The following is a 26,048-nucleotide window of genomic DNA, read 5'->3' as shown; positions in this document are numbered from 1 at the left end:
TCCTAAAGTGTGCAATACCTCTGCAATTCTCCACAATTCCTGCTTTAGCAAACAGACCCCTGTGGTAATTAAAGGGATGAATCATATTTCTTTCACCAATTCAAAGGATGCTGTTCCTTTAATTTTACCACAATGCACTGTTTAGTGAATAGACCTCCAAGACATTTTTTTTTTACTGTGCACATTAAAAACAGTGTTCTACGGTGATTAACTTTTATACATTAACCAAACTGTACACATTGCACTCCTGGAACGGTTGAAGATCAGCACTGCAAACAACTGTTTTAGTGTTTTTCTTTGTTATTCTAGAAAATGCAGCATTTAAAAAAAAAAAAAATGCCAGTATTTCTGCTTCCTTTATGACTCTGCCTGACAGCAAGCACATATGTTCTGCTCTTACCTAACTTAACCCCAAAGAGTTCCCCAGCGAAGGAAGCAAAGCAATTTATTGTATGAGTGATACCAGGACAAAGTTTTCTATTAAAATTCTGTGCTGCTGTCCATAATAATATGGATTATTTAGAAAAAAAATCCCAGAAAGAAAAAATCTGCTCATTGTTTTCTAATTGCACATATATACAAAGCAAAGATCATTGCCATAGGTTGAATTGACATTTAGACCACACGCCCTTCACAACAATTGTCCAAAATTCAAAATGAATTTAATATTATAGGGGCGAAATAGCTGAAGAGGAAACAAAATCCAAGTTAGCTATGTTTTTATTCTGGTTATATTGATCTGAAATATCAAATTCCCTCTGAATTCCCAACATTTTTGTTCATTCATTAAGCTTTAAATTGTAGTAAATCCTAATGGCAAAGTTTAAACTAAAATAAGTGATCTGGAGAAATTCATCAACTCATCTATAGTCACGGTGTGGATATTACAGTCTAAAATTTGCTATTTTGTATTCCAGTTCGCCATAATGTGTAGTGTAGTGAATAACCACGAGTGTCCTGAACTGTTGTTATTATTAAAAAACTTCAACATATTATGTGGCCCTGTACACTATTACACCAATGTTCATAGGGAACATGATTGTTTTTATATTCCCTATATTATGTACAAAATGTATAAAAATATGTGTGTGTGTATATATTGGTATATGATAGGTATTGTGTGTGTGTGTATATATATATATATATATATATAGAATCCATTGGTGCCCTGCACACACACTTTCAAGTATATTTATTGATATAATGCCGGGTGCATCAAAGCCATAGCCAAAAATAATAATAGAATATACAAAAGGAAGGCTTGCACTCACGGTCTGTATAATGAAATATCTTCTTTATTCCAAAATTTTTAAAACATGATATAAGTCATCGACGTTTCAGCCATCTATTGTGGCTTTCATCAGGATCAGTTTAGCTAAACTGATCCTGATGAAAGCCACAATAGATGGCTGAAACGTCGATGACTTATATCATGTTTTAAAAATTTTGGAATAAAGAAGATATTTCATTATACAGACCGTGAGTGCAAGCCTTCCTTTTGTATATTCTATATATATATATATATATATATATACGTATAGAAGAGATATAGTGTGTATGTGTGTATATAGTTATATGAGAGATATAGTGTGTATGTGTATATATAGTTATATGAGAGATATAGTGTGTATGTGTATATATAGTTATATGAAAGATATAGTGTGTATGTGTATATATAGTTATATGAGAGATATAGTGTGTATGTGTATATATAGTTATATGAGAGATATAGTGTGTATGTGTATATATAGTTATATGAGAGATATAGTGTGTGTGTGTGTGTGTGTGTGTGTGTGTGTGTGTGTGTGTGTGTGTGTGTGTGTGTGTGTGTGTGTGTGTGTGTGTGTGTGTGTGTGTGTGTGTGTGTGTGTGTGTGTGTGTGTGTGTGTGTGTGTGTGTGTGTGTGTGTGTGTGTGTGTGTGTGTGTGTGTGTGTGTGTGTGTGTGTGTGTGTGTGTGTGTGTGTGTGTGTATATATCCTGTAGCCATTGTATATATTTCATTACTTATTTGATTATTAAATCAGTATAATTGGAATCCTGATAAAGTACAAATACTCTTTACATTCTTCACCACATTATTTAGTCCAGTAATTCTAGTACATTTTTTTGGTATTATGACTCAGCCAGACAGTGCCCCCACAACACTGTTCTTTCCTGTGTCCCCACGCGTGTTGCCTCTTTAACAAGCATGACCAGGGGGTGGGCGGAGCATGTTACGTCACCGCCCAACCCATTCATATAAAGTGCTACTCATAGAAGCCTGCAAGAGCTGGATAGGAAGCTTAGAACACACAGGGGAATCTGACAACACACTGCTCTCTGATCAGGGCTCACACTGGAATGGTCACTGGATATAAGAACCCTGACACACAGGACAATGTGGGGCAGCAAGGAAAACTAGAGGGATTGCATGGCTGTAACAGGCACACAGAGGTAAGAGGACTTGCTTTGCCAAACACTGCCTTTATTGCACATGTCCAAGTATACAATGTATCTGCTAAATCACAGGACTCTGAAGTCTATCTCCTTGTAGAATTACTGGTTACAATGTGGGAAACCGAATGACTGGTCTGTGATCAATGCTAAATATCCATTGTATCTTTGGATTGTAAGCTTCTTTTGGGAAGGGAATTGTGTGTACTTATATAATAATAAGAAGAAATATCTACTATTATTATTATTATGGGATTTATTAGTCGAAAAAATTATTATTATTGACAATTTTCATTCTTATGGAATAGAATTCAGCATTTATTTTATTAATTTTTTTAAGAAAAATTATTATTAGAAAATTGGAATTATTATTATTATTATTATTGTTGTTTTTTCTATTATTTTGAGTTTTGTTTATTGCTGTTAATATACTGAGGATGTCTAGAGTCAGTTTTCCTGCACTGGGTATTTTGTTTCAGATCCAGCCTTACATCAGGGAGTCCCCCATTCATGTTCTCATGTTTGCAATAGAATGTGCAGGCAGATTGGGACATAGTGTCCCCTGAACTCTGAGGTTAGCAGAGCTTGTTATGAATTAAAATTCCTCTGTATTACTTCTGGAATTTTCTGTCAACGCACTTGTTGCAATTTTTTTTTTTTTTTGTTCTCATGATGTGTCAGAGTGCATTCAAATCAGTCACACGAAATTATACCTTTTAACTGGGCTGATTTCATTGACTTGTCAGACTGTAATAAAACAAACTGCTCAGATGTGTTAGTGCATATGAACATGCGGATGTATTTATAAACACTCCTGTATGTTACAAGTATGTGTGTAGTGTGTGTGTGTGTGTGTGTGTAAAGAATCATCAGGAGATCTTGAGGCAGTATGTGTGTGTCTCTTTAGAAATGATATATATATTGTGGCAGGGATACAGTAGAATGTGTAATTTTCTACACTTTAAAAATATAATTTATTTTTTTTCAATGTCCATTTTTCCAAAAAATTTCAAAATATTTGTATGAAACAAAGTTGTGTCCTAATTGAACACAATTTCTAGGTCTGTACAAAATGTATCTTCTGTAGGTTTGTCAGTACACACCGGTATGGTGAATTTCATTTCAGCTACTGTACTTTTCAGTTTGCTATTGTTGGCATTTGGGCAAGAACAGATGACGATTTCATCATTCAGCAAAAAAAAATCAATAAAAAAAAAAAATCCCTCCAAAATATGTGTCAGGAATATTCAAGAGGATTTGAGATGTTGCTGTTCCTTTAAGGGGGTGTGTAGGTGGCTAGAGGTGCACCTGCCACACAGGTATGACTAGAATGGTTGCTAAGCAACTGTCAGGGGTGAAGAAAGGTGAGGCTGATTTTTTTTTTTTTATAGGCAGGTGCCTTGTTTATTTCAGAACATACAGTATTCTAAAGCAATCAGCATTGTAAATATGTAATATGGACTATGAACCCTTTTTAACACTGTGTACATATGGTAATGTTGTCTAAAGTTCCTCTTTATGGTGTACAATTTTCATCAAACATTGGCTGCATTATATCCATTTTTATTTTTATATAACTAAACTCTGGTCTGTCTGATGTCAATAACTGATCATTTGTAGATTCTTCAAGATTCTACAGGTGTTTCTCCCAAAATATAAATTAATGTAATCACTTGTATTTTTCAACCCATAATTATTGTAAGATTAAAATAACGTTTAGACCACTTGAAAATAGATTTTTTTTTTTTTTTTTGGTGGGGGGTGGGGGGGAGTTAGTCAACTTACCAGATATTGAATAGCTAAAATCCATATAAACTAGCTGCTGGAAGGCTATGGGAGTTCTGGTTCACTAATCACGAGAGTGCCTTAATTTTCCTTAAGGCACTTAGATTTGTAAGTACTGAACTTCAGTCATGTTGAAGTTTTTTAATGATCGAGTAAATAACAGCTGACACGATTGGTAGTAGCAAACTGTTTGCTTGTTTCGTCAAGAACATAAGTTGTGAGTCACAGGTTATATTGATAAGGTACAATGTGATCGGTGGTGTATATCGTAAATAGGTGTTGTAAGGTGTTGTAAAGGTATTTCTAAAAATGTAGACTTAGTCAGTAGTGCGTAAGTAAATTTTTTTTGTATATGTATTTACATATTATGCTCAAAGATCTCTTGTTAGATAAATTCATCTAATAATGTATTTTAACTCCTGATAAGGGCTTGTTCATAGAATAATTGAGGAAAATGATATAACAACTTGAATTGTGCTACAACGTACGGTAGACACATTTGCATAAATGTGTGCTTCATCTGTGAGCTTGTGGAATTAATTACCTTAGATACCCTTTATTGATAGGTCTCCATCTCAACATTTTCTGTTGTCATTTATAGACACAGTCTGATAGAATTGGAGATACGTTTATATAGAAACATAGAATGTGACGGCAGATAAGAACCATTCGGCCCATCTAGTCAGCCCAATTTTCTAAATACTTTCATTAGTCATTGGCCTTATCTTTTATTTAGGATAGCCTTATGCATATCCCACACATGCTTAAACTCCTTTACTGTGTTAACCTCTACCACTTCAGCTGGAAGGCAATTCCATGCATCCACTACTCTCTCAGTAAAGTAGTACTTCCTGATATTATTTTTAAATCTTTGCCCCTCTAATTTAAGACTATGTCCTCTTGTTGTGGTGGTTTTTATTCTTTTAAATATAGTCTCCTCCTTTACTGTGTTGATTCCCTTTATGTATTTAAATGTTCCTATCATATCCCCCCCTGCCTCATCTTTCCTCCAAGCTATACATGTTAAGATCCTTTAACCTTTCATTGTAAGTTTTATCCTGCAATCCATGAACCAAGACTGAAGCTTTCCTGTGCTTAAATTTGCTCATCTGTCATGATGAAGAAGATACATTATAACAATCTCACCTCTTAGAGTTAATTGAGATGCTGGGATACAACATATTTTTTTAGAGTAATTGTTAATGACACACTTAGAAAGAATTTATAACAAAAGACATCAATGCCTGCATCTTCCTTTAGACTTCCTGTCTCACATTTCCTCTGACATAGGTCAAAAAGCCCTCACACGCTAGTTATCAACATGTGCCAACTATCTTCTTACGTTACTGGAAAGATGGATAACCTTTAATGAAATAATAGCATGGTCTTCTTGTCTGCCACTGATCGCTGCTTGAAGTTTCGCCAAGTTACCATGAACATATTATTTTTCTCTCCCTAGACCAATAGCATCACAATTATATAACCTTTTGAGGATACTTACCCAGCAAATTTTATTGTTGGCTTCACAGCCATAAATACATAGATTTTCAACTTTTAATGCAGTGTCCCACCAAGACTGCAGATATCGAGAACTCGGTGATCCAAGTTTCCTGCAAGCCATGTCCAATGTCTGGGAATTTTAGTTCTACAAGAGCTAAGGTGGTCTACGTTGACTATTTTGATGCATAGTTCAATAGCCAGAACGCCACAACCTGTCCTTCCCCAAAAATGTGTCCCATCATTTGTAAACACTCTCAGTGTCAACGCATTAACAGAACACCTCCTGGCAAACCACTAATTATGCACTAAGACTCTCAAGGACTTGTTTTAAATCGGGCTCTCAAGCTGAGAATGCTTGGTTCTATGTAATATGTATTCTCGCATTATTGATTTAGTAAGTTTTGCCTTTAAAAAAAAAAAAAATTTGTATGTCATAAAAAGGCACGACAACATCACTGCAAATAGTGGGGAAAGTACAGCACGGGGCAATCATTCAATCATTCTGCTTAAGGAGATAACACCACTTTTGGAATACTGTCCCAAATTAGTCCATAATACAAAACACCAATGTGTTTTCCAGGATTTGTTAGCCTTCCACTATTTCTTTTATTTGTAATTTTTTTTTTATTGTAGCACTTTTTTCTTCACTTTTTTTCCTCTTAAGTCTCATTTGTGAATTACTACAGTCTTTCAGTCACCTTTACCTGCGTGCAAATAGGTCACAACACCTGATGACAGCAAAAACGAGTTTGCAGAACGATGCATGTATCATATGAAATAATTGTGTCATTGTTTGGTGAATATTACATTCAAATAGCCCAAATAACCCCTTACTCATACGTTTGTATTTCCTCCCCATTAGTCATAAATACTATAGTAAGTCTTGGGTGTGGGGAGCTAAAAATATTAACTGAGCAAGGTGAGGAAGCACCTTGCAGCACAATATGAGACTAAGTATTTGGCAAAAGGTCTTGGTGCAGACCACAGAAGTTTAGCCGGTAACTCCTGATTTGACTAATTGAGATCTTTATGCTAAAATGTCTAGATGCTATGGGGAGATGCAAATCTGCTTGTTGACCAGGAAATTTTACTAAAATACCTGTGTATTTGACTCGTGCATTTCTCTACATACATAATGTATGTCTTGTTGATAGGGGTACTGAAACTGAAAAAGAGGATGTAAGTCGCTGTATTGAAAATGGGTTTTTCCGGGACTCTCCATGGTCGTAAGAATTTGAGAGGTGTTAAAAAAAAAAAAAGAGAGAGAGAGAGAAATTTCTAAATTGGAACTGGTGCAAAATGAATGCTCTTTTTCTGTTTATCTACAAATCCCATGATGCACACTGACATCCTTAACAGAAATGTTTAACATTTAGGGAAACACGGTTTTCATGAGAACTCTACAAATTATTGTACACCACACGCATGCTTAGGATGTGTTATTTAATTATTATTTTTCTTATATGGTAATTTTAAGGGCACACCAAGGGCTAGGCTACCTCAAGCACACCTACTACGTTGTGCTGAGAGTCCCATGATTCTTAGCCGACCCAACTGGATGGTTAGGAAAAATGGGAATATAAATTTCGACAACCGATACATCCATCTGACCCATCTAGTCTGTTTGTTGCCTAAAAATACCCAGTTGTATTCTAGATTTGGTTAAGTGCACCTGGACATCAGTGTTGTCAATCTCAAGATTTCATGAACAATGTTTTGGTTTCTACCACCTCTGCTGACAAAATATTCCATGTTTTTCCAACAACGTCTGTTTTTTCCCTACTTTTGCCCATACCTTTCCCTGCTTCCAAATCCAGGTCACACTGTCTTATTCCAGCTAACTTCTTTCTGTATAAAAGTTAATACTCTACTGCTTTTCTAATCCTTTCATATTTGTAATGTGCTATCTTGTTATCCTTATCCCTTCTTCTGTAAGCTGTATATATTGAGGGCTCTCACTCTATCTGGATATGTCTTTTTGTGTAGACCGTGCACTAGTAGAATTGTATTATCTCCAGCATTTCGGGGTTTGTGAAGATTATGTCTCCAGAACTGCCCACACAATTCTTATTGGGGTCCATTAAGTAATGAGTAACAGGGCAACAATATCTCAACGCATTTCTTTTAAAATAGACCCAGGCATTTTTTAAAAAAGGTTACTAGGGTATGATGGGATTTACAGAACTTGGTGGGAGTTTCAAAAAGTTGCTCATCTATATACTTATCCATATGTTTTAAAAATAGTAATTCAGTCAGTCAATATAACACATTCTCATTTTCTTTTTATTCCCTTCTGTGCAAACATTATTACCACGTGTCATCTTGTCAGTCAAGGTTTAGAACCTGAATCTATTGAACATTAAGTCCACTTACACTCTTGATATCTTGGACAGGAATAACTCCTATATTTAGCTGATGAATTCACGATGTTAGAAGCATCTTTGAGTTTTCTTTAGTTGACTCCATGAAATGAAATGGGGACACACCATGGTAAGACTCACTACAGGTGTGCTGCCCTCACATTTCGTAAAGTTTCCTAAATAAGCAGAAATTAATTTGTTGTCTTGAGCCTGCGAGGTCTGAGTTTGCAAAGTGGATTATTTTATAAAACCACCAATACTATTGTAGTTATTTATTTATAACGAGCAACTGAGGGACAGACGTCTACAAGTGGAATAACCACTTATTCCACTGGTTACATTATTTATGTGCAAATGATGTGATGTTCCAAAACGTGATACTACATTTCAATTGGCACAGTTTTGGATTTGGATTTTTGACATTCTAAAGGTAACATGTTTTTGGTTTTTAAATTATCTGATGTGACTCTGAAAACAAAAAGCATCCTGCATTCTTCTTGAATTTCAGAAGCCATGATTACCAGTTGCGTTGTTAAAAATCTCAGTGCTACACAACAATAATCTGTATGTCTTTAACAGGGCCTCATTATTAGATTAAAATTTTCAACTTTAACTTCCGGCAAAATATTGTGTTTACATTGCTCAGTTACTGCAAATAATTCCCAGTACAAATAGCAATTTGCAATTTCCAGTAAGTGTGTCTGATGTAACAATAGTGAGATACTACAGTGGCAAAGATATAGTTTGCCAACAACGGTGTGCATGTCGTCATCATTCAGCACATGTATGTTTAGTCACCAAACTAAAAAAGTAAATTTTTATGCTTTGGTCCTAAATGTTAAATTTACTTTTAATTCTCATTTTAGTAAATAACCCCAGTGACCGATTAAAGATTGCAAAACAAAGGTATTGTAGAAATATGCCTTTCCTACTTAAATTGTCTTCTGTTGTGAATTGATAATATAACTGAGTACAATGTGTTACCTACTCTGATTATCTTAGTTAAAGGACCACCATAGTGCCAGGAAAACAAACATGTTTTCCTGGCACTATAGGGTCATTAGGTCTCCCTCCCGCTGGGCTGAAGGGGTTAGTTAAAACCCCTTCAGCCACTTACCTTTTACCAGCGCCAGGCTCCCTCAGGCTCTCACCAGCGCCAGGCTCTCCTCCTGCCGACGTCATCGGCGCGTGCCCATTCAAACAGCCTATAGGAAAGCTTTACTCAATGCTTTCCTGTGGATGTCAGCATCATCTCAATGTGATTTTCACAGTGAGAATCGCGGAAGCGGCCTCTAGTGGCTGTCAGCGAGACAGCCACTAGGGGCTGGATTAACCCTCAATGAAAACATAGCAGTTTTTTCTGAAACTGCTATGTTTTCAGCTGCAGGGTTAAAACTAGAGAGAAAGATACAAAGAAGGTGTGGCTATAAGGCGCTTAACGCTTATTTGGTGCAAACTTATTTAGTATAGCTGCTATATGCACTTGTAGTGGATACTCCAAAACCACTATAATATTGAAACTCACTGCTTGGTATTCTGTTTTTTTGGTTAAAACTAGAGAGACCTGGCACCCAGACCCCTTCATTGAGCTGAAGTGGTCTGGGTGCCTATAGTAGTCCTTTAATATGCAACAAATGAGTTAGGGTGATACCAATAAGGATGCGACTTTAATGAGGACACTGATGTTATCCTACAAAATTAATTTCCAGAAGATGATTGAGTACCAACGCAAAGCATAGAAGATATAATTCTGCAAAAACATTATGTTTTTATTAACCAATCGTATAACTCTATTTAGCTTACAGTTTTGACTAGTGTCACACTTTTAAGTATTAGCCTAGTTTTATTTTTGCATAATAAATTAGCCACATGGCTTCACTGTTCAATAATAAAATATATTTTAAAACGTTTGTTATGTCTGCGTGAATCATCCTAGGACTTCTGAAATCCGCTGGGTTTTCTTTTCTTTTTTTTTTTTTTTTTGTAAATAGCATGGAAATAATTAACTTGGCTATTGATGTTCTTTACAATAAGGCATGGCCTCATTTTTAATGAATAACCACCTACTCTAATAATCACATACATACTGACGTTAAATTCCACAGCACTAGTTTATACTGGGTAAATGTTATAACAAACTTACTGTAAAAGACAAAATATGTTACAATGTTTTGAGACCCCTGACCACTATATAATATATATAGTGTGTGTGTGTGTATATATAAGAAGGCATGGGGAATGTGAGATACAAATGCATAGCACTGAATACATGATAATGAACTATGAGTGTTAGTGGCAGAATGTGTGAACCTTTTTAGATGGGATTTTTAGGGAGTGTTTCAGAATTTTATGTGGTAGTGAGTTCTAAAAAAAATTGAGCAACTCTGGCAAATGAGAAGACTGAATGAAAGCAGAGATGTAAGATGGAGCAGAATAGTGTTTTTTTATTTAAAGGAACACCATGGTGTCAGGAATACAAACATGCATTCTTGACACTATAGTCTTGATATGGCACTTGGCTCTGAAGAGGTGATTTCACCCACCTTTTCTTACACGTTGCACTGATATGAGATCATCAAAAGACATTTGGAGGCAATTGTGCATGTGCGACAAGACACAGCGCTGCGCCATTCAGCATCTCCTTATAGAGATGTATTGAATCAATGCATATCTATAGGGAACGTTCATTGTTTCCATGCAGAGCGTGTAGATGCTGAACTGTGCAGCACTGGACTAGGAAGCACCTCTTGTGGCTGTCTGAGTAACTGGCAATAGCAATGTAAACAGTGCCATTTCTCTGAAAAGGCAGTGCTTACATTGAAAAAATCGCAGGGACAGGCTATAGACACTAGAACAAATTCATTAAGCTGTAGTGGTTCTGGTGACTATAGTGTCCCTTTAAGTCCAAGATGACAAGTTTAAATGTTTTTTTAAGATGGAAAATGTGTAACATAAATTCCTGACCGCAAACCATGTATGGATTGGATTTGAGTAAATAAGCTCCTTTGATCAGGGTCTTCATCAACCTATTATTTCTGTTACATTTTTCATAATACTGTTAACCACTGTGGAATATGTTGGTACTGTATAAATGCTGATAATAATAATAATTGACAGGGGGGCGGAGCCTGGAGTCTGAACGGAGAGGTCGCCATTTTCCAGAGCTCCGGAGAAAAAACGGCAAAAACGACTAAAATACTCGGAACCCGTAAAAAAACTCACCTCACACCGAGGGTACCGGCTTCAGCACAGCGTACTGAGCCCACCGATGCCCTTCTTTTCCACACCGGGCAGGAAAACCCGAAAACGAGGCGCCAAGGCCTACCCCGGGTGCGGACACGCGGCTGGACTTGCGTGGGGATTCAGCCCGCATTACACACCGGACTATCCCGACATAACTGAGGCAAGTGATATGGGGCGCAGGTCGCAAAAGCAGCCCCTACACGACACGAAAACACAGAGGGACATAAGCTTAATGCTGCAGACCCCACCATCCCCAGTGAACCTGGCACCGCCGGCCTGTCAGATGGAGGGAGACAACGCAGGCAACCTCCCCCCTAATACTCACCTGGTAAAGGCACTACCAAGACCAGGAGACCGCACAGACCCTCTCCCCTACACTGCTCACCCTCAGGAGGCAACGCCAAAGACAAGTGACCACACTCCTGCCTCCAGAAGTGACATCCGTGAAATGCTTACGAGCTTACAGGACAACCTTAAAAGCATGTGGGAGAAGGATCTGGCAGTACTCACCGCAGAAGTACACTCTGTAACAGCCCGCACACTGGCAACAGAAACAGGCCTGGCGGACTTGAAGCAAGACCTGCAATCCCTTGGGGAAACTGTACTCACTCTGCAAACATCACAGGCCCTGATGGCCAAACAACTTAATGTAATAGATGACAGAGGCAGAAGGAAAAACATAAAAATACGGGGCGTCCAAGAAAACCTGCAACTAGAAGAGCTGCCCCACTTCGTCAGGCGCCTGGTGGCAACGATCCTGCCATCCAAGCAAGCCAAACAATTTCAGTTTGATGGAGTATATAGGATTGCAAAATCGCCTAAGGCCCCCACCTCAGCACCACGAGATGTTATCCTGCGCTGCTGCACTATGACCGACAAACTGGGACTAATGGCAGCATTTCGAGGACAAACCCCCTTCGAGTTTGAAAATAGCCAACTTTCCCTATTTCAGGACTTGAGCAGAGACACTCTCATATGGCGCAAGACCATGAGGCCACTCACTGCAACCCTCCAGGAAGCAGGCATTAACTACCGATGGGCGACACCACAGACCTTATGGGTAACCAAAGAGGGAACACACTACAAAATCTTGGACCCTGCAGAAGGACCGGCACTGCTAAACACATTGGGTCTAAAGAACCAGCGCACCAATGTACCTTCAAGCCACCGGCGAGAGCCAGCGAAGAGCGGAGAAGCTCCTGACAACGGGGAACTACAAGAAGAGACTACCTAATTGGAAACCTACTTCACTCAACCCCAGTTGAAAAACGGGACAATACAAGTTCTACAGGACATTCTCTCATACTGCCCAAACCCCAACCAAAAGAAAGGTTCCACACAATCCGGAGCTCGAACACCCCTCCTACCTCCCCCCCCCCCCCCGCCCCTGGGTTACAGGGGAATAGCAACAGATGGAGCCCAAATACCTCCCAAGCGATCCCACACTCATTAATGCCTGACACTAGCAAAGTCACAATCAGACGGAACAGGTAGGCTGCCACCACAGGCTTCGCAATAGACATGTAAGGACCCACTTTAGCTAAACCCTCCTTGGCTCGGACCTAACATACACGACTAGACCACCCACGAATAGACCTCACCTAGCGAGTCACCACACGACAAAAGCCTACTCGACTCCCTCATAGGTACACATGCTAAGCCCTGCTCCGCCCACGGAGAAATACCCCGGTATTATCGCCTGGCAGAGGGCACTGACGAACACCAGTCTCAATAGACTTGGTGCTTGAGGCATACCAATACGACCAGGCCAAGTCAGTGGTGACAACGTCTACTGTATGTCTCACACACTACTATTAGGTAGCGACTACACACCGTTAAAACCCAATAGCCCTGCTATAACAAAAACATGTGCCAAAATGTACCTTCAATATGCATCACCTGTAACATGTTATACTGTTGATTTTTTGATATAGCCATTACGGCAAAAAGTTGTAAAACCAATACATTTTGCACGGAAAATAAAGAATTTAAAAAAAAAAAAATAATAATAATTGAACACTAGAGCCAACCAGAACACTTCATCTCAATGAAGTGGCCTGGGTGCCATGTTCTCCCCGTTTTAACCCTGCAGCTGACAAGATTACTGTTCAACAGTAACAACAATGTTTTCATTGCCAGGTAAACCTGCCTCTAGTGACTGTCATACTGATCATATAAAGATCATCTGATTGGCACAGCATGGCTTTTTGCTGCGCATGTGCACTAGTCTCCCGATGCTTTTCTATAAGAAAGCATTGAATAGGCTGAGATCAGGAATCTCTGTGATCTCAGCCAGAGACCAGTGATGTGAATTAAAAAAAGTAAGTAAACTCACTACTTTAACCCTGACATCGTGGGTCCTGTCACCTAAACGGTGATAAGGACACTATTGCGTTAGGACTACGTATTTGTATTCACAACGCTATAGAGTTTCTCTAAGTACAGTAGTATTCAAGGCAGGAGAGAATAAGGGAGTGACACGTAGTTTATCTTTAGTATCAAAAAAAGATATGTTATATATATATATATATATATATATATATATATATATATATATATAATATTGATGCCTGTGCTACACTTTCTAATATATTCTCTTCTCTTTCTACATCCTTAATCCAAATTCTCAAAAACCCATACAAAGCCGGAGAGTAATTTTATTAAATCTAAACTTACTAAACCTTATTTGCTACACCCTGTGAATCTTCTAAGCTGATTTGTCAACAGTTGGTAATCATTATACATTCTTCTTCCCCTTTTTTTTTTTTCTTCTGTTAAAGTAGAGCTTCCACATTCACTCTCATAATACTGCCCATTCACAATTCTCCATTCAGATCCACCAGGCAGGTCACATCCTTTGACACAAAGAGTTTGTTTGTCTGTCATAAGCAAGGCTACGGGATTTTTTTTTTTCTCCTAAGAGTGGAAGCAAGCAAACTTTTAAAAGGGTAACAAAAATAATCTCTTTATTTTTTTTAGTTTTTGAGAGAATATAAATATTTTAAGTGTTCGATAAAAGTTTAGAATTCCTCAGGGTTTTTAAGCTGGCTGTGGTTGCACAATCGGTCTGTTGAAAGATGAGATTAGAGCTGTATTAGAAGTTTGACACAGTGTATTGACTTGCAGAGATGTGGGGGTAGGGTCTCTAATAAGACCCCCGAGGCAGCGAAAATTAACCTTGGTACTGCAGTTGCTTTGTCAGCTACCTTTTTTTTTTTCCAGCCTAAGGCTAGCTGCAGATCATGGGGAAATGTAATTTGCAAACTTTTTTTTTTTTCTTTTCTGCTTTCATTTCCCTAAGGCCTTGGGTAGCAATACGATCTAGCAATGGGAAAATGACAAGCTGATTTGCTTGCTAACATTTGGGGATTCTTCACTGAGTAAGCACTCTTTATTTTTCAGCAAATTCTGCCAAATTAATTTAGATCAATTCACTTAATTTGGAATACTTGAAAAACAGAGTAATCTGAATGTACCTTTCCTTGTTACATGCTTTGTTATTATCATTTTTTTTGTTATAACATGACATGTTACATGACACATGACACATGACATGTTACATGACACGTGACATGTTACATGACACGTGACATGTTACATGACACGTGACATGTTACATGACACGTGACATGTTACATGACACGTGACATGTTACATGACACGTGACATGTTACATGACACGTGACATGTTACATGACACGTGACATGTTACATGACACGTGACATGTTACATGACACGTGACATGTTACATGACACGTGACATGTTACATGACACGTGACATGTTACATGACACGTGACATGACACGTGACATGTTACATGATACATGCCATGTTACATGACACATGACATGTTACATGTTACATGACATGTTACATTAACATTATTATTATTATTATTATTATTATTTTGGCTGTTAAATTCTCCATTGGCCAAGTAGAAACCACAATATACCAAATGGGGTTGTTTCTATTTTAAAATGGACCTCATGGCAGCGAGATTTGATCAAAAATAGCTCCAGCTGAACACTAATTGAATAGGAATCAAATGTTCCTGATCTAAAAAACAAAACAAAAACTAAGTAAAGTAAGAGTAGGGTTAGACAAGATAATAATGTCAGTGTGGTTATAGGGAGGGATGGAATTGATTTTAGGTTAGAACAGGGCCGTCTTTAATAGTGATTGGACCCTGGGCAAGCATTTGCTTTGGCCCCCTGGACCCTGCTGCCCTCCCACTCCCTGGCATGCAATCATGCCTTACACTCCAACCCAGTGGCGGAACTAATGCAGAGAAGCCCTGGTACAAGAAAGTTGTTTGGGCCTCCCCCTCTAGCACAAGAGTGGCGAGAAGATACATCCCCATCTGTCATACAACTCCCACAATGCTATGCTAGCTGGGGATCTATACTTTGCCCATTCTTGTAGGGTTGTATTTGTGTGCAGTGTTTGTGCATTTGAATGTAAGCCTGTTTTTGTATAGAGTATATGTGTGCATGTAGAGGTGTATTTGTATGTACTATTACAATTGGAATGCAGAGGTGTACTTGTGTGTAGTGTTTGCGTTTGAATGCAGTGGTGTGTGTTTGAATGTATGGTTGACTTTTAAATGCAGGTGTGCAACTGTGAATTGGTGTATGCATATCATTTTGGCATTTTAATACTGGGTTTTGTTAGTATGTAATATTTGCCTTCAGGGTTGTTATAGGATGTAGTGTTGTCTTCTAAACATTTGTGTATAGTATTGGTGTTTGAGTAAAGGGTGTGTTTTATATATAATTTTGGAGTTTGAAATCAGGGGTGTGTTTGTCTGTAATGTTTGTGTTATCAGGGATGTGTTTGCATGTTGTTTTTGATTGCTGGGATGTATACACATACACAGTTACATACACATCAACACACATATAAACATACTGACACATGCACATACCTTGACATACAGATACACACACACTGGCACATGCACACAAATTCTGATATGCACACTGGCACATAAACACTCAGATACACACCGACACAGTTACACACTGGCACACACATACACACAGATACACACTCTGACATACATGTGATCATTTTTATGTTTGCAGCAGGGCAGAAGCAAAGAGTTGGAGGAGGCACAAAGCTGGTAAATGCTGATGCTGCTGTGGCAAGGCAAGCTGGTACTGTTATATGTAATGCACAACAAAAAAAATAATTAAAACATAAAATAAACACTGTGCTTAAATGCAACTGCAGCAATAATTAAACTCATCTAAACAAAAAAAAAAGCAGTGAGTGGGGGCACAGGGTAAAAAAAAGCAGTGAGGGGGGAAGGCAGGAGCAGTGAGTGGGGGCACCGAGAAGCAGTAAGTGGGGGAAAGCAGGGCAGGGGCAGAGAGTGGGGGCATAGAGAAGAGAAGAAGTGAGTGGGGGAAGGCAGGGCAGGGCCAGAGAGCGGGGGCACAGAGAAGAGAAGAAGTGAGTGGGGGAAGGCAGGGCAGGGGCAGAGAGAAGAGAAGAAGTGAGTGGGGGAAGGCAGGGCAGGGGCAGAGAGAAGAGAAAAGGTGAGTGGGGAAGGCAGGGCAGGGCCAGAGAGCGGGGGCACAGAGAAGAGAAGAAGTGAGTGGGGGAAGGCAGGGCAGGGGCAGAGAGTGGGGGCATAGAGAAGAGAAGAAGTGAGTGGGGGAGGGCAGGGGCAGAGAGTGAGGGCATAGAGAAGAGAAGAAGTGAGTGGGGGAAGGCAGGGCAGGGGCAGAGAGAAGAGAAAAAGTGAGTGGGGAAGGCAGGGCAGGGCCAGAGAGCGGGGGCACAGAGAAGAGAAGAAGTGAGTGGGGGAAGGCAGGGCAGGGGCAGAGAGTGGGGGCATAGAGAAGAGAAGAAGTGAGTGGGGGAAGGCAGGGCAGGGGCAGAGAGTGGGGGCATAGAGAAGAGAAGAAGTGAGTAGGGAAAGGCAGGGCAGGGGCAGAGAGTGGGGGCACAGAGAAGAGAAGTGAGTGGGGAAGGCAGGGCAGGGGCAGAGAGGAGAGAAAAAGTGTGCGGGGAAGGCAGGGCAGGTGCAGAGAGTGGGGGCACAGAGAAGAGAAGAAGTGAGTGGGGAAAGGCAGGGCAGGGGCAGAGAGTGGGGGCACAGAGAAGAGAAGTGAGTGGGGAAGGCAGGGCAGGGGCAGAGCGGAGAGAAAAAGTGAGTGGGGAAGGCAGGGCAGGTGCAGAGAGTGGGGGCACAGAGAAGAGAAAAGTGAGTGGGGAAAGCAGGGCCAGAGAGTGGGGGCACAGAGAAGATAAGCAGTAAGTGGGGGAAATCAGGGCAGGGGCATTGAGTGGGGTGGTTTTTCTAAAAACTATCCTAGCTGCAGCCATTCACCCAGAAGGAGAGGATCAGGGACTGGATACACTTACCTTCAACTCAGCTTAGTGCTGGCTGAGGCTGATGGGAGTGAGAATGAGCAGCAGCTCATTCCTGCCTCTCCTCCCCATGCTGCTACCTGCTGCTGCCTCCTTCCTCCCGCGGTGCTCTCTTCAAAAGCTGGGAGGAAGTGATCGGCTGTCACTTCCTCCCAGCCAGCTAATACTACAGGGGCCGGTCGGCTCTTAAAGGGCCATGGCACCCCACCGGGTCCCTGTTCAGAGATACCCATTGGGTGGCCCTAAATGCATGAGCCACTTGATAGGCCCCTCCAAATTGTTGTGGGCAGTGTGGGCCCACAGGGCAGCTGCTTTGGGCCCCCCAGGAGTAACTGGGCCCGGGGCAGCTGCCCCTTTTGCCCTGTGTTAAAGACGGCCCTGGGTTAGAACAATTTAGGAGGTCATTGGTGTAGCATTAAAATGACCATAGGGTTATGGGTGCAATCCCCCAGTCTGTATCAATGTATCTGGTTTTAGCTCATCAAAGCAATTTAGTAACCACACATTAAGATCCTGCCAAGATATTTAGAAAGGCAGCTGATTTTCACTGAAGGAGAGCTGAATTGTAGTGCAAATACAACTGAAACAACTAAATTTGCTTTTGACAATAGCCAAATAGGTTTAGAAAGTGTTGTTTGAAACAGTGGAATTTGATAACTGAATATAGCATTCGGTTACTTTTCAATGCTTGGTGGATAGTTGCTTTTGCATTGAATGTGCAAATGTGTTTACATCCGCTATTTAGAATATCTTTACATTTCCATTTAAAAATACTCTGCTTACACCCTTTATATCACTCATTTTTGAATACACGTTTTACTGAAGTAGTCAGACATTGTCAGAGGTGAAGTTAGGATAGAATATCAGGAAGTTACTAATGAGGAGGAAGCAGTTTTAAAACACAACAGGAAGTAAAGTGTGCACAGTATAAAAACTTCCCCTTGTCTACGTTAAATCTTTCCATGCAAATTAAAGTATCCCAATTATGTAACCATGTCATATTACCATTTCTTGCAGACTGTGAATGCTACTTAAGATTTTTTATATATAAGAAAACCTCTTATTCATTACTTTTATGTAATTCAGTTAATGTTTGGGGAGGGCTGTTTTGTTGTATTGCTTGGACTCTTGGTCCAATACATTTCCTAAACCCACAAATCTATATCAATTTCTTTTGCGTGATCGGAACTGTCCTTTAATGTTCCACTTTCTTGTAAACCAGCACCTGATCGAAGTTATTCAAATAATATTTAGATAGCCAGTCAGTGAACTCAGCGAGGAGTGTGACTTTGAGGAGAATAAATTGAGTGAAAATGTGAACCACTCCCAGTGCATTTTCTATGATTGCTGGGTTCAGCCCTGCAACACATATATTAATAATTAAAATTGTGTATCTTTATGCACCTGAATTACATAAGTCACTTTCCCAGAATCCTTTAGGTTTAGTTCCGGCTATTATTTCAGAATGTACATATATATAGCCAGCATTCTCACATCCTTTGCAATCTGTCATCTTTGGGGTTGTTCTCCATCAATTTATATGAACCAGCTAAATGGAATGATACCTTCCATTATATACCTATTACTACGGTACATTTGCAGTTTGGTGTTTACTTACTAAATAATCTTAGTGGTAAATGTTTTGTCATTTATTTGTTTATTTTGGCCTAAAAACTACAATAATTGTAGCCAAATTCTGTATATTCATGTTAGCATGCAGTCGATATACTAGTACTACACCATCAAACACGTCTACATTCCACGCCATTGTTTGCAATAGCAGTATGCAACGCAGAACAGTAACCATTTCAATTTCGATCTCTACACAAGTGCTAACACGAAGAAAGCTTAATGGAAAAATATCACTCTATGTTTGGAACTTTTTGTTAGCATACATGTATTTTTCTGTCGTTTACCTGAGGTAAACCTAAGCTTAGTTGTTAGTGCATAGACCTGGAACAGGGAGCCATTTTTATCAATAGTCCTGTGCAGACCTACCTCATTAGCCTCTCTAGGATAATGGCCATTGACCTTAATTATTTGTTATGTACCCACAGCTTGGGGTTGTAGTGGCTTAAAAATAAACTTTATTTTTTATAGAAAGCAGAGCTAAACATTCAAAGACAAAAAAAAACCAAACAGTTTTAACCCCTTAAGGACACATGACATGTGTGACATGTCATGATTCCCTTTTATTCCAGAAGTTTGGTCCTTAAGGGGTTAAAGACTTTTAAAATCTATTATTTCACGGCTCTAGTTGCTAGAATTAATACATTTAATAAATAAATTTACTTTCTTTTGTCAGTGGTAAAAACTTGTGCGTTTTACAAATATTAAATGATTAAGCAAGGTTTTTCTATCCGGTTTGTTTAGCATCCTGTATCTTGCCAGTCGTTTTTTATGTGTCACCCACACCCTTTAGCTCATTTCCTCAGTTCCAAAAAGTTTTTAAAAAATAAAATAAAATTTAAAACAAGACACACTTTGACATTCTGTCTGCTTCTAAAATGAGCCATGTTCTTAAATATCTTTGCTGTTTCCAATACGCCCCTGAACACACTTTCCAGGTGCGGCTTTTCAAAATAATCATGTAGCAAGTACTTTGATGGAAACATTAAACTTGGTACATTTTTAAATGGTGGGTGAACAACCTAGATGGCTGACCTGTTATATTACACAAAGATAAACTGTACTGTCTCTAAGGACATTGACTTCCTTCACAAAGCTTGTTTAATGGGTGGAGATCACAAACTGCATAGGTTGCTTCTTGTTATATAAACAATCTCTTTTAGGTAACAGAGATTATATTAACTAGATGCTCTGTTTTTTTTGTAGTTTTATTTTGTTTTTTAAGTGATACGTTTTTTTTCTTGTGTTATTTGTAGTCAAACACTGTATGTTCTCTGAATTTTTAACATGTTCCCCTAATAAATCCCATTTTTTTCTACGTTGTAAGGTAGCACTTTTAAAAGTGTAAACTACAACACTATTTTTTACATCTTATAGATTGACTATAGACCCCTTAGTAGATATCTTATTATTTCAGACTAGAATCGATCCACACTTTTAATAGCAATATAGACGATGCATGAAAAAACAAACTTTAAGAAAAAAAACAATACTAACATTTAAAGTTCTGTCCTATGCTACTAATCCTCGGGCAAGCAGAATCTCTGACCAGGAAAAATCTCAAGTCAGTATCCTCTCATTGTCATCTATGGGTGTCTGGTATTATGCCTTAGAACCCATTCCAGCAGGGATTTATTGGATTTGTAATGTAGACCCTGCTGCAGGCAGATCTGATGAGTGGAACTGCTGAACAAGCAGATGGGAGCTATGGTATGCCTGCTATCACCCTCATTCACAGTTATGTTGGCTTGAGTAACTGAGTGTTCTTACATACTACTGCAACTCAAGCCCCAACACATAGCCTCTCAATGAATGGCATGCGCATGCACACTCAGTTTAAATATGTGTATGGTCAGAGAAAGAAGTATAGATATTTGAGATATTAAAGGACAAGCTTGTAGTTAATGGGAGTACATTATGCTGGTACTTAGACTGTATTTAATAGCTGACATATTAGGCTGTCTCTAAAAACCTCAAATAAATAAATAAATTAAAATTTGTGCAATGTGAGAAATGTACATCATATTTATTTTTACATCCCATCCCACCGTGAAGAAAGGGAAAAAAACTCCCTAATATGTTAAAAATTTGGTTACGGACAATTTTCTGTTTTAGCATTTTATGGTTGGTTCCTGTCACAACGTTACATTTTGATACAGTGTTTTCTTTACTTCAATATATGTAAAAATAGTGGGAAGAAATGATCAGTGCTAGATTCTCAAGAACAACATTACAGAGTAGGTTTATTGTCTGTTACAAGGTTAGACTGAGGACTGTGTGTTTTGGCATTCATAATGGTCTCTCTGTAATGCAACTGGCAGTCTGTTTAGTATGAGTTGTCCTGACACCACTGACGTTTCCACCCCCATGCTCATTAAGACGTGTTTTTTTTCCTCTCATTTTAAAATTGGGCTTAGATTGGAAATTAACCCTATGTAGGTAAAAACGCATAGAGAAAATACCACAGTAACAATGTTTTGGCCTGTAAAGCTAAACCTCTGTCTTAAATCCAATTAACATTTTACTTTTTTATTTAAACTATCTCTGCTGTAAAACACCATTAATATACTGTTAGGAACATGAGCCCCGTTACGTATTCCTGTTGCTGCTCTAAAATATGCAAGTCAGATTTTATCTGCTGCCAAAATCTGTTCCTGTATTACAAATCCTAAACGGAAACAATTAATTTTGCCAGTTATTCGTATTTTTTTACATCGGCCCAGATTTATTCTGTCTCATAGCCATGTGACAAAGAAAACAGTCCGTGATAGGTTCAAAGACTTTATCAAAGCAGCATTGGAAAACAAAATACACAATCTGCTTAATTTGTGATTGCTGCTCACACTATATGTCAGTGATCCCTTAACCTGTCATGCCAGATGTTCATTGCATTTCCCATAATTCTCAGCATCGTCCTAATACGGTCTGATCATCATGGGGAACTGCAGTTTTAATGTCCGAGGTGCTCAAGATTATCTGTCACTGCAAGCTATTGTTTGTGGTTCTGTTAAGGTGAATATTTACATTGTGGTACACATTGATTCGTTTCACAGATACAAATGATTGCGTGTTTAAAAAGCCGGTTCTTTATTTTGCAAAGTGCATTTGAGTTAAAAACTTCATATTTAACCGTTCAGTCTGCAATAACTATTTATTTCCAATTATCAAAAAAAAATGTTGATTAATTCCGCACAAGTTAACAATGTTTTTCTATTTTCTTATTTAATTCCAGTTAAAGGATGATAACTGCTCGTAGATAAGAGCCCTTTAAAGCTGAGTGATTGTCAAGAAAGACAAGAATAAAAAAAACCAAAAAAACTACAATGACAACAGCTGGACTAACTGCGCAAGACGTTCAAGTCCCATTAAAAAATGGATTCCTACATCACGGCCAAAGTATAATAAATTCTAAATCGTGCTGGACAAATCATGATGATTACGAAAGGTACGTTGAATTTCCACAGGATAAAAGAGCAACTAGCTTGCACAAATACATTTCACAAGGGGCATCAATGTGTGCCAAGTTCTCTTTAACCCCATAAGGATACAACTTCTGGAATAACATGGAATCATGACTGAATATTTCCGTCATGTGTCCTTAAGGGGTCAATGTTTGTAGAAAGTATCGAAATCTGTGAGGTAACTTGTTTGAACACACAGTTGGACAGTCCTGTCTTTCAATAAATCCTCAAAGTGTTTTTTTGTTTTTTTTTCAAAATAACAATTTATTTCAATCACTTTAGTTCATATGTCAGCCCTTTACAATAGTTGATTAACATAAAAAAAAAAATACAAAAATTCTATAATCCAGTTTACTTTAATTATTCTGTGTAGTAATTTGGACTCTTCGCGTGCCTTTAAATTATTAAGGCAGGAGTATCCTTTCAGGTTAATAGGTTAGAAGTCTAGTATTCAAATGTCAACTGGGTTCTAACAAACCAATGTTTTCTTGCAGTGCTTATTATGATATGGAGCCAATTTCTTTGACATACAGTTTGAAATCACCTACGCAGCATCAAATTTCATCAATTGGTAAGTTTCCTATTACTAAACCTGTTTAATATCTGTGGCCATCTTCAATAGTTAAGTATTATAATAGAATTTATCCAGGCAAAGCCTATGTTGCGATCATTGACAGCTTTGCAACAGACAGATTTTTTTATATCAACTAGAAATGCCTTTTTTGTATTTAAATTGCATTTGTATTCAATTAATAAATACTTAAGGTTATCCTAACAAAATTAGTTAACAGTTTCACTTTAATTAAATGTTATCACTAATCATTATGTTCTTTTTTTTTTTTTTTCTTGCCCATTTTAGGCCATATTTCAAGGCCGATCATAATGAACGGACACTGCTGTTCAGAAAATTGCATGAAGGTTCCTTGGAAGAAATCAAACTTCCTTCATCTTGGCATACCTATCGTAGAACATTCATCTACACACTATGAAGAAGACCAAGTTGTTTCTTCTTTTAAAAAACTATCAATGAACAGTGGCTCTGGTTCTGAGAAAACACCCCCTCTCACGCCTGTTAAAAACGGACCACCACAGTTTTACCCCAGTCCGAACAGTGATCGCAGTTCAAGGCCGTTGCCTCCTCTTCCGATTTCAGAAGATCATTTACTAGACGATGCAGATAGTGAAGTTGAATTCATAACAAGTTCGGACACAGACTTGCTCCTTCAAGATCCCCGAACTTCACCATTTAAATATGGGGCTCCAAGCAGACGAAGCTTTAGGGGATGTGGGCAGATCAACTACGCATATTTTGAATCAACATCTGCAAAAAAAACAGCAGATGAAACCCCAACATGTAACCAAAATGGACGTGTACAAAGCTCAAAGCCTCAGAAACCAGAGCAACCTCATAGGAGACTAAGGCGATCGCATTCAGGACCAGCTGGATCATACAATAAAGCTACAATTCGTATAGCAAACTATGCAAATAGGACTTCCCCAAATTCTGATGAAGACAAACCTGAAGTCCCACCAAGGATTCCCATACCCCCTAGGTCATTAAAGCCAGATTATAGAAGGTGGTCAGCAGAAGTTTCTTCTAACACCTACAGTGATGAAGACAGACCTCCAAAAGTCCCACCAAGGGAACCTCTGTCAGGAAGTAACTCCCGTACACCTAGCCCGAAGAGTCTACCGTCATACCTCAATGGGGTAATGCCCCCTACTCAGAGCTTTGCTCCTGATCCAAAATATGTCAGTAGTAAAGCTTTTCAAAGACAACATAGTGAAGGGTCATCAAACAAGGTCCCTTGTATATTACCTATTATGGAGCATGGGAAGAAAGCCAGTTCAACACATTATTATCTTCTTCCGGAGAGGCCCCCATACCTTGACAGATATGAAAAATATCTCACTGAAGCAAAAGACTCTGAGACTAAAGTACAGTCATGGTCTAGTGACGGCAGCATTTCCCCTGGTTCACCAAAACCAGATCTAACTGTTAAAGTAGATATATGTAACAATGCCAAACGCAAGCATTTATCTGATGTGGTTTCACCATAGGCCATGGAAGAATACCCGTAACAGGTCACTTAATCAAGTTGCTCTTCAGGATGTTACTTTATGCTTTGTTTGGTTCTGAAAAAAAGTCAAAGAAAATATTGAACTTTTGAGTCCTTTCATAAGACTATTTTCTTAAATAAAGCAAAAAATTAATAATGAAGAGATATTGAGTCAGCAAAATGGCTCCTTTTTACGTCAAAAGCATTATATCATTAATGCCAATGTGATTGTTAAGACAGAAATCCCCAAAAGTCACTGTTGGACAATGCATTACTGTAATTCACAGTAATAGTGCATTTGGGGATATATACATATATGTATATACAGTATATATAAAACTGGTAGAGTGGACTGTGAACTGCTGATACATTTGAACGGAAGGATGAAGCACCCCAAGTGGCTGGGGGCTGCTGCTGCTACTTTACCTAGCTTCCCGGGGGTCTAACACAACCAGCCACCACCACCGATCCTCTGCCGGGATAAGCACTGGCAAAACCAGGGGCTGCTATTGATGAGGCCCTGAACCTGCCAGAATTTGGAACTGGGAGAAATTGTCAGGGCAAGCACAAACTCTGCTCTGCAGCAGCCAATCCTAGTTACAACCCTTATAAAAGTGAGATGTTTCTAAAAACATAAATATAAATTATAGTGCAGTATTTTTATAGCATTCTATTTAACTTTTTTTTTTTTTAAATGTTAAACTATTTCTAAACACGAATAGCTCAGTCCTAATAACTAATTACTAGTTTGGAGTCTTGGGGATAGAGAAAGCTTGTTTCCAGTTATGCATTCTGTGGATCACGAGTGGCTTAATCTGCATCCCTCAAGCGGTCTTTGGACTGCAATCCGATTCAAGCTCAGCTAGAGTGGCTGAGGATAATGAAAGCTTAAGTGCTGAAGCAGATGAACTGTCAGTGATATAGCAGTGCCTGATATTTATGTCCTAATGAGCCACCGATGCTCTAGAATGGAAATCGGCAATCTACGGCACTCCCGATGTCATTGGACTACAACTCTCATAATGCTTTTACAGCTATAATGCTTGCAAGGCATCAAGGGAGATGTAGTCCACAACATCTGGAGTGCCGAAGTTTGCCTACCCCCACTCTCTAGGTATTGCATTGACCGCCTGTGTTGAACGATGAAAAATGTGGTTAATTCAAACCTTTTTTAAATTCACACTCATATAAAGAAC

General features: G+C 38.8%; 1 protein-coding gene across 1 annotated transcript; it reads left to right on the top strand.

Moving 5' to 3' along the window:
* Positions 1-2,282: 2,282 nt before the first annotated feature.
* Positions 2,283-25,540, top strand: ERRFI1 (ERBB receptor feedback inhibitor 1). Its single transcript, XM_063436873.1, has 4 exons — positions 2,283-2,434; positions 22,564-22,776; positions 23,287-23,363; positions 23,652-25,540. Exons 2-4 carry the CDS (start codon positions 22,655-22,657, stop codon positions 24,851-24,853), a joined length of 1,401 nt encoding a protein of 466 aa, XP_063292943.1. The 5' UTR covers positions 2,283-2,434; positions 22,564-22,654; the 3' UTR covers positions 24,854-25,540.
* Positions 25,541-26,048: the final 508 nt, after the last annotated feature.

This window comes from Pelobates fuscus, chromosome 11, assembly GCF_036172605.1.
Source record: "Pelobates fuscus isolate aPelFus1 chromosome 11, aPelFus1.pri, whole genome shotgun sequence".
Lineage (NCBI taxonomy): Eukaryota > Metazoa > Chordata > Amphibia > Anura > Pelobatidae > Pelobates > Pelobates fuscus.
The sequence above is the reverse complement of the archived record's forward strand: the minus strand, read 5'-3'. Positions and strand labels throughout refer to the sequence as shown.

What these genes read in the sequence shown, in the direction of transcription:
- ERRFI1 (XM_063436873.1), top strand. Translation starts at nt 22,655, where the DNA reads ATGACAACAGCTGGACTAACTGCGCAAGACGTTCAAGTCCCATTAAAA. An exon ending in AATCATGATGATTACGAAAG is followed by an intron (nt 22,777 to 23,286) that starts GTACGTTGAATT and finishes GTTTTCTTGCAG; the next exon opens with TGCTTATTATGATATGGAGC. An exon ending in GCATCAAATTTCATCAATTG is followed by an intron (nt 23,364 to 23,651) that starts GTAAGTTTCCTA and finishes TGCCCATTTTAG; the next exon opens with GCCATATTTCAAGGCCGATC.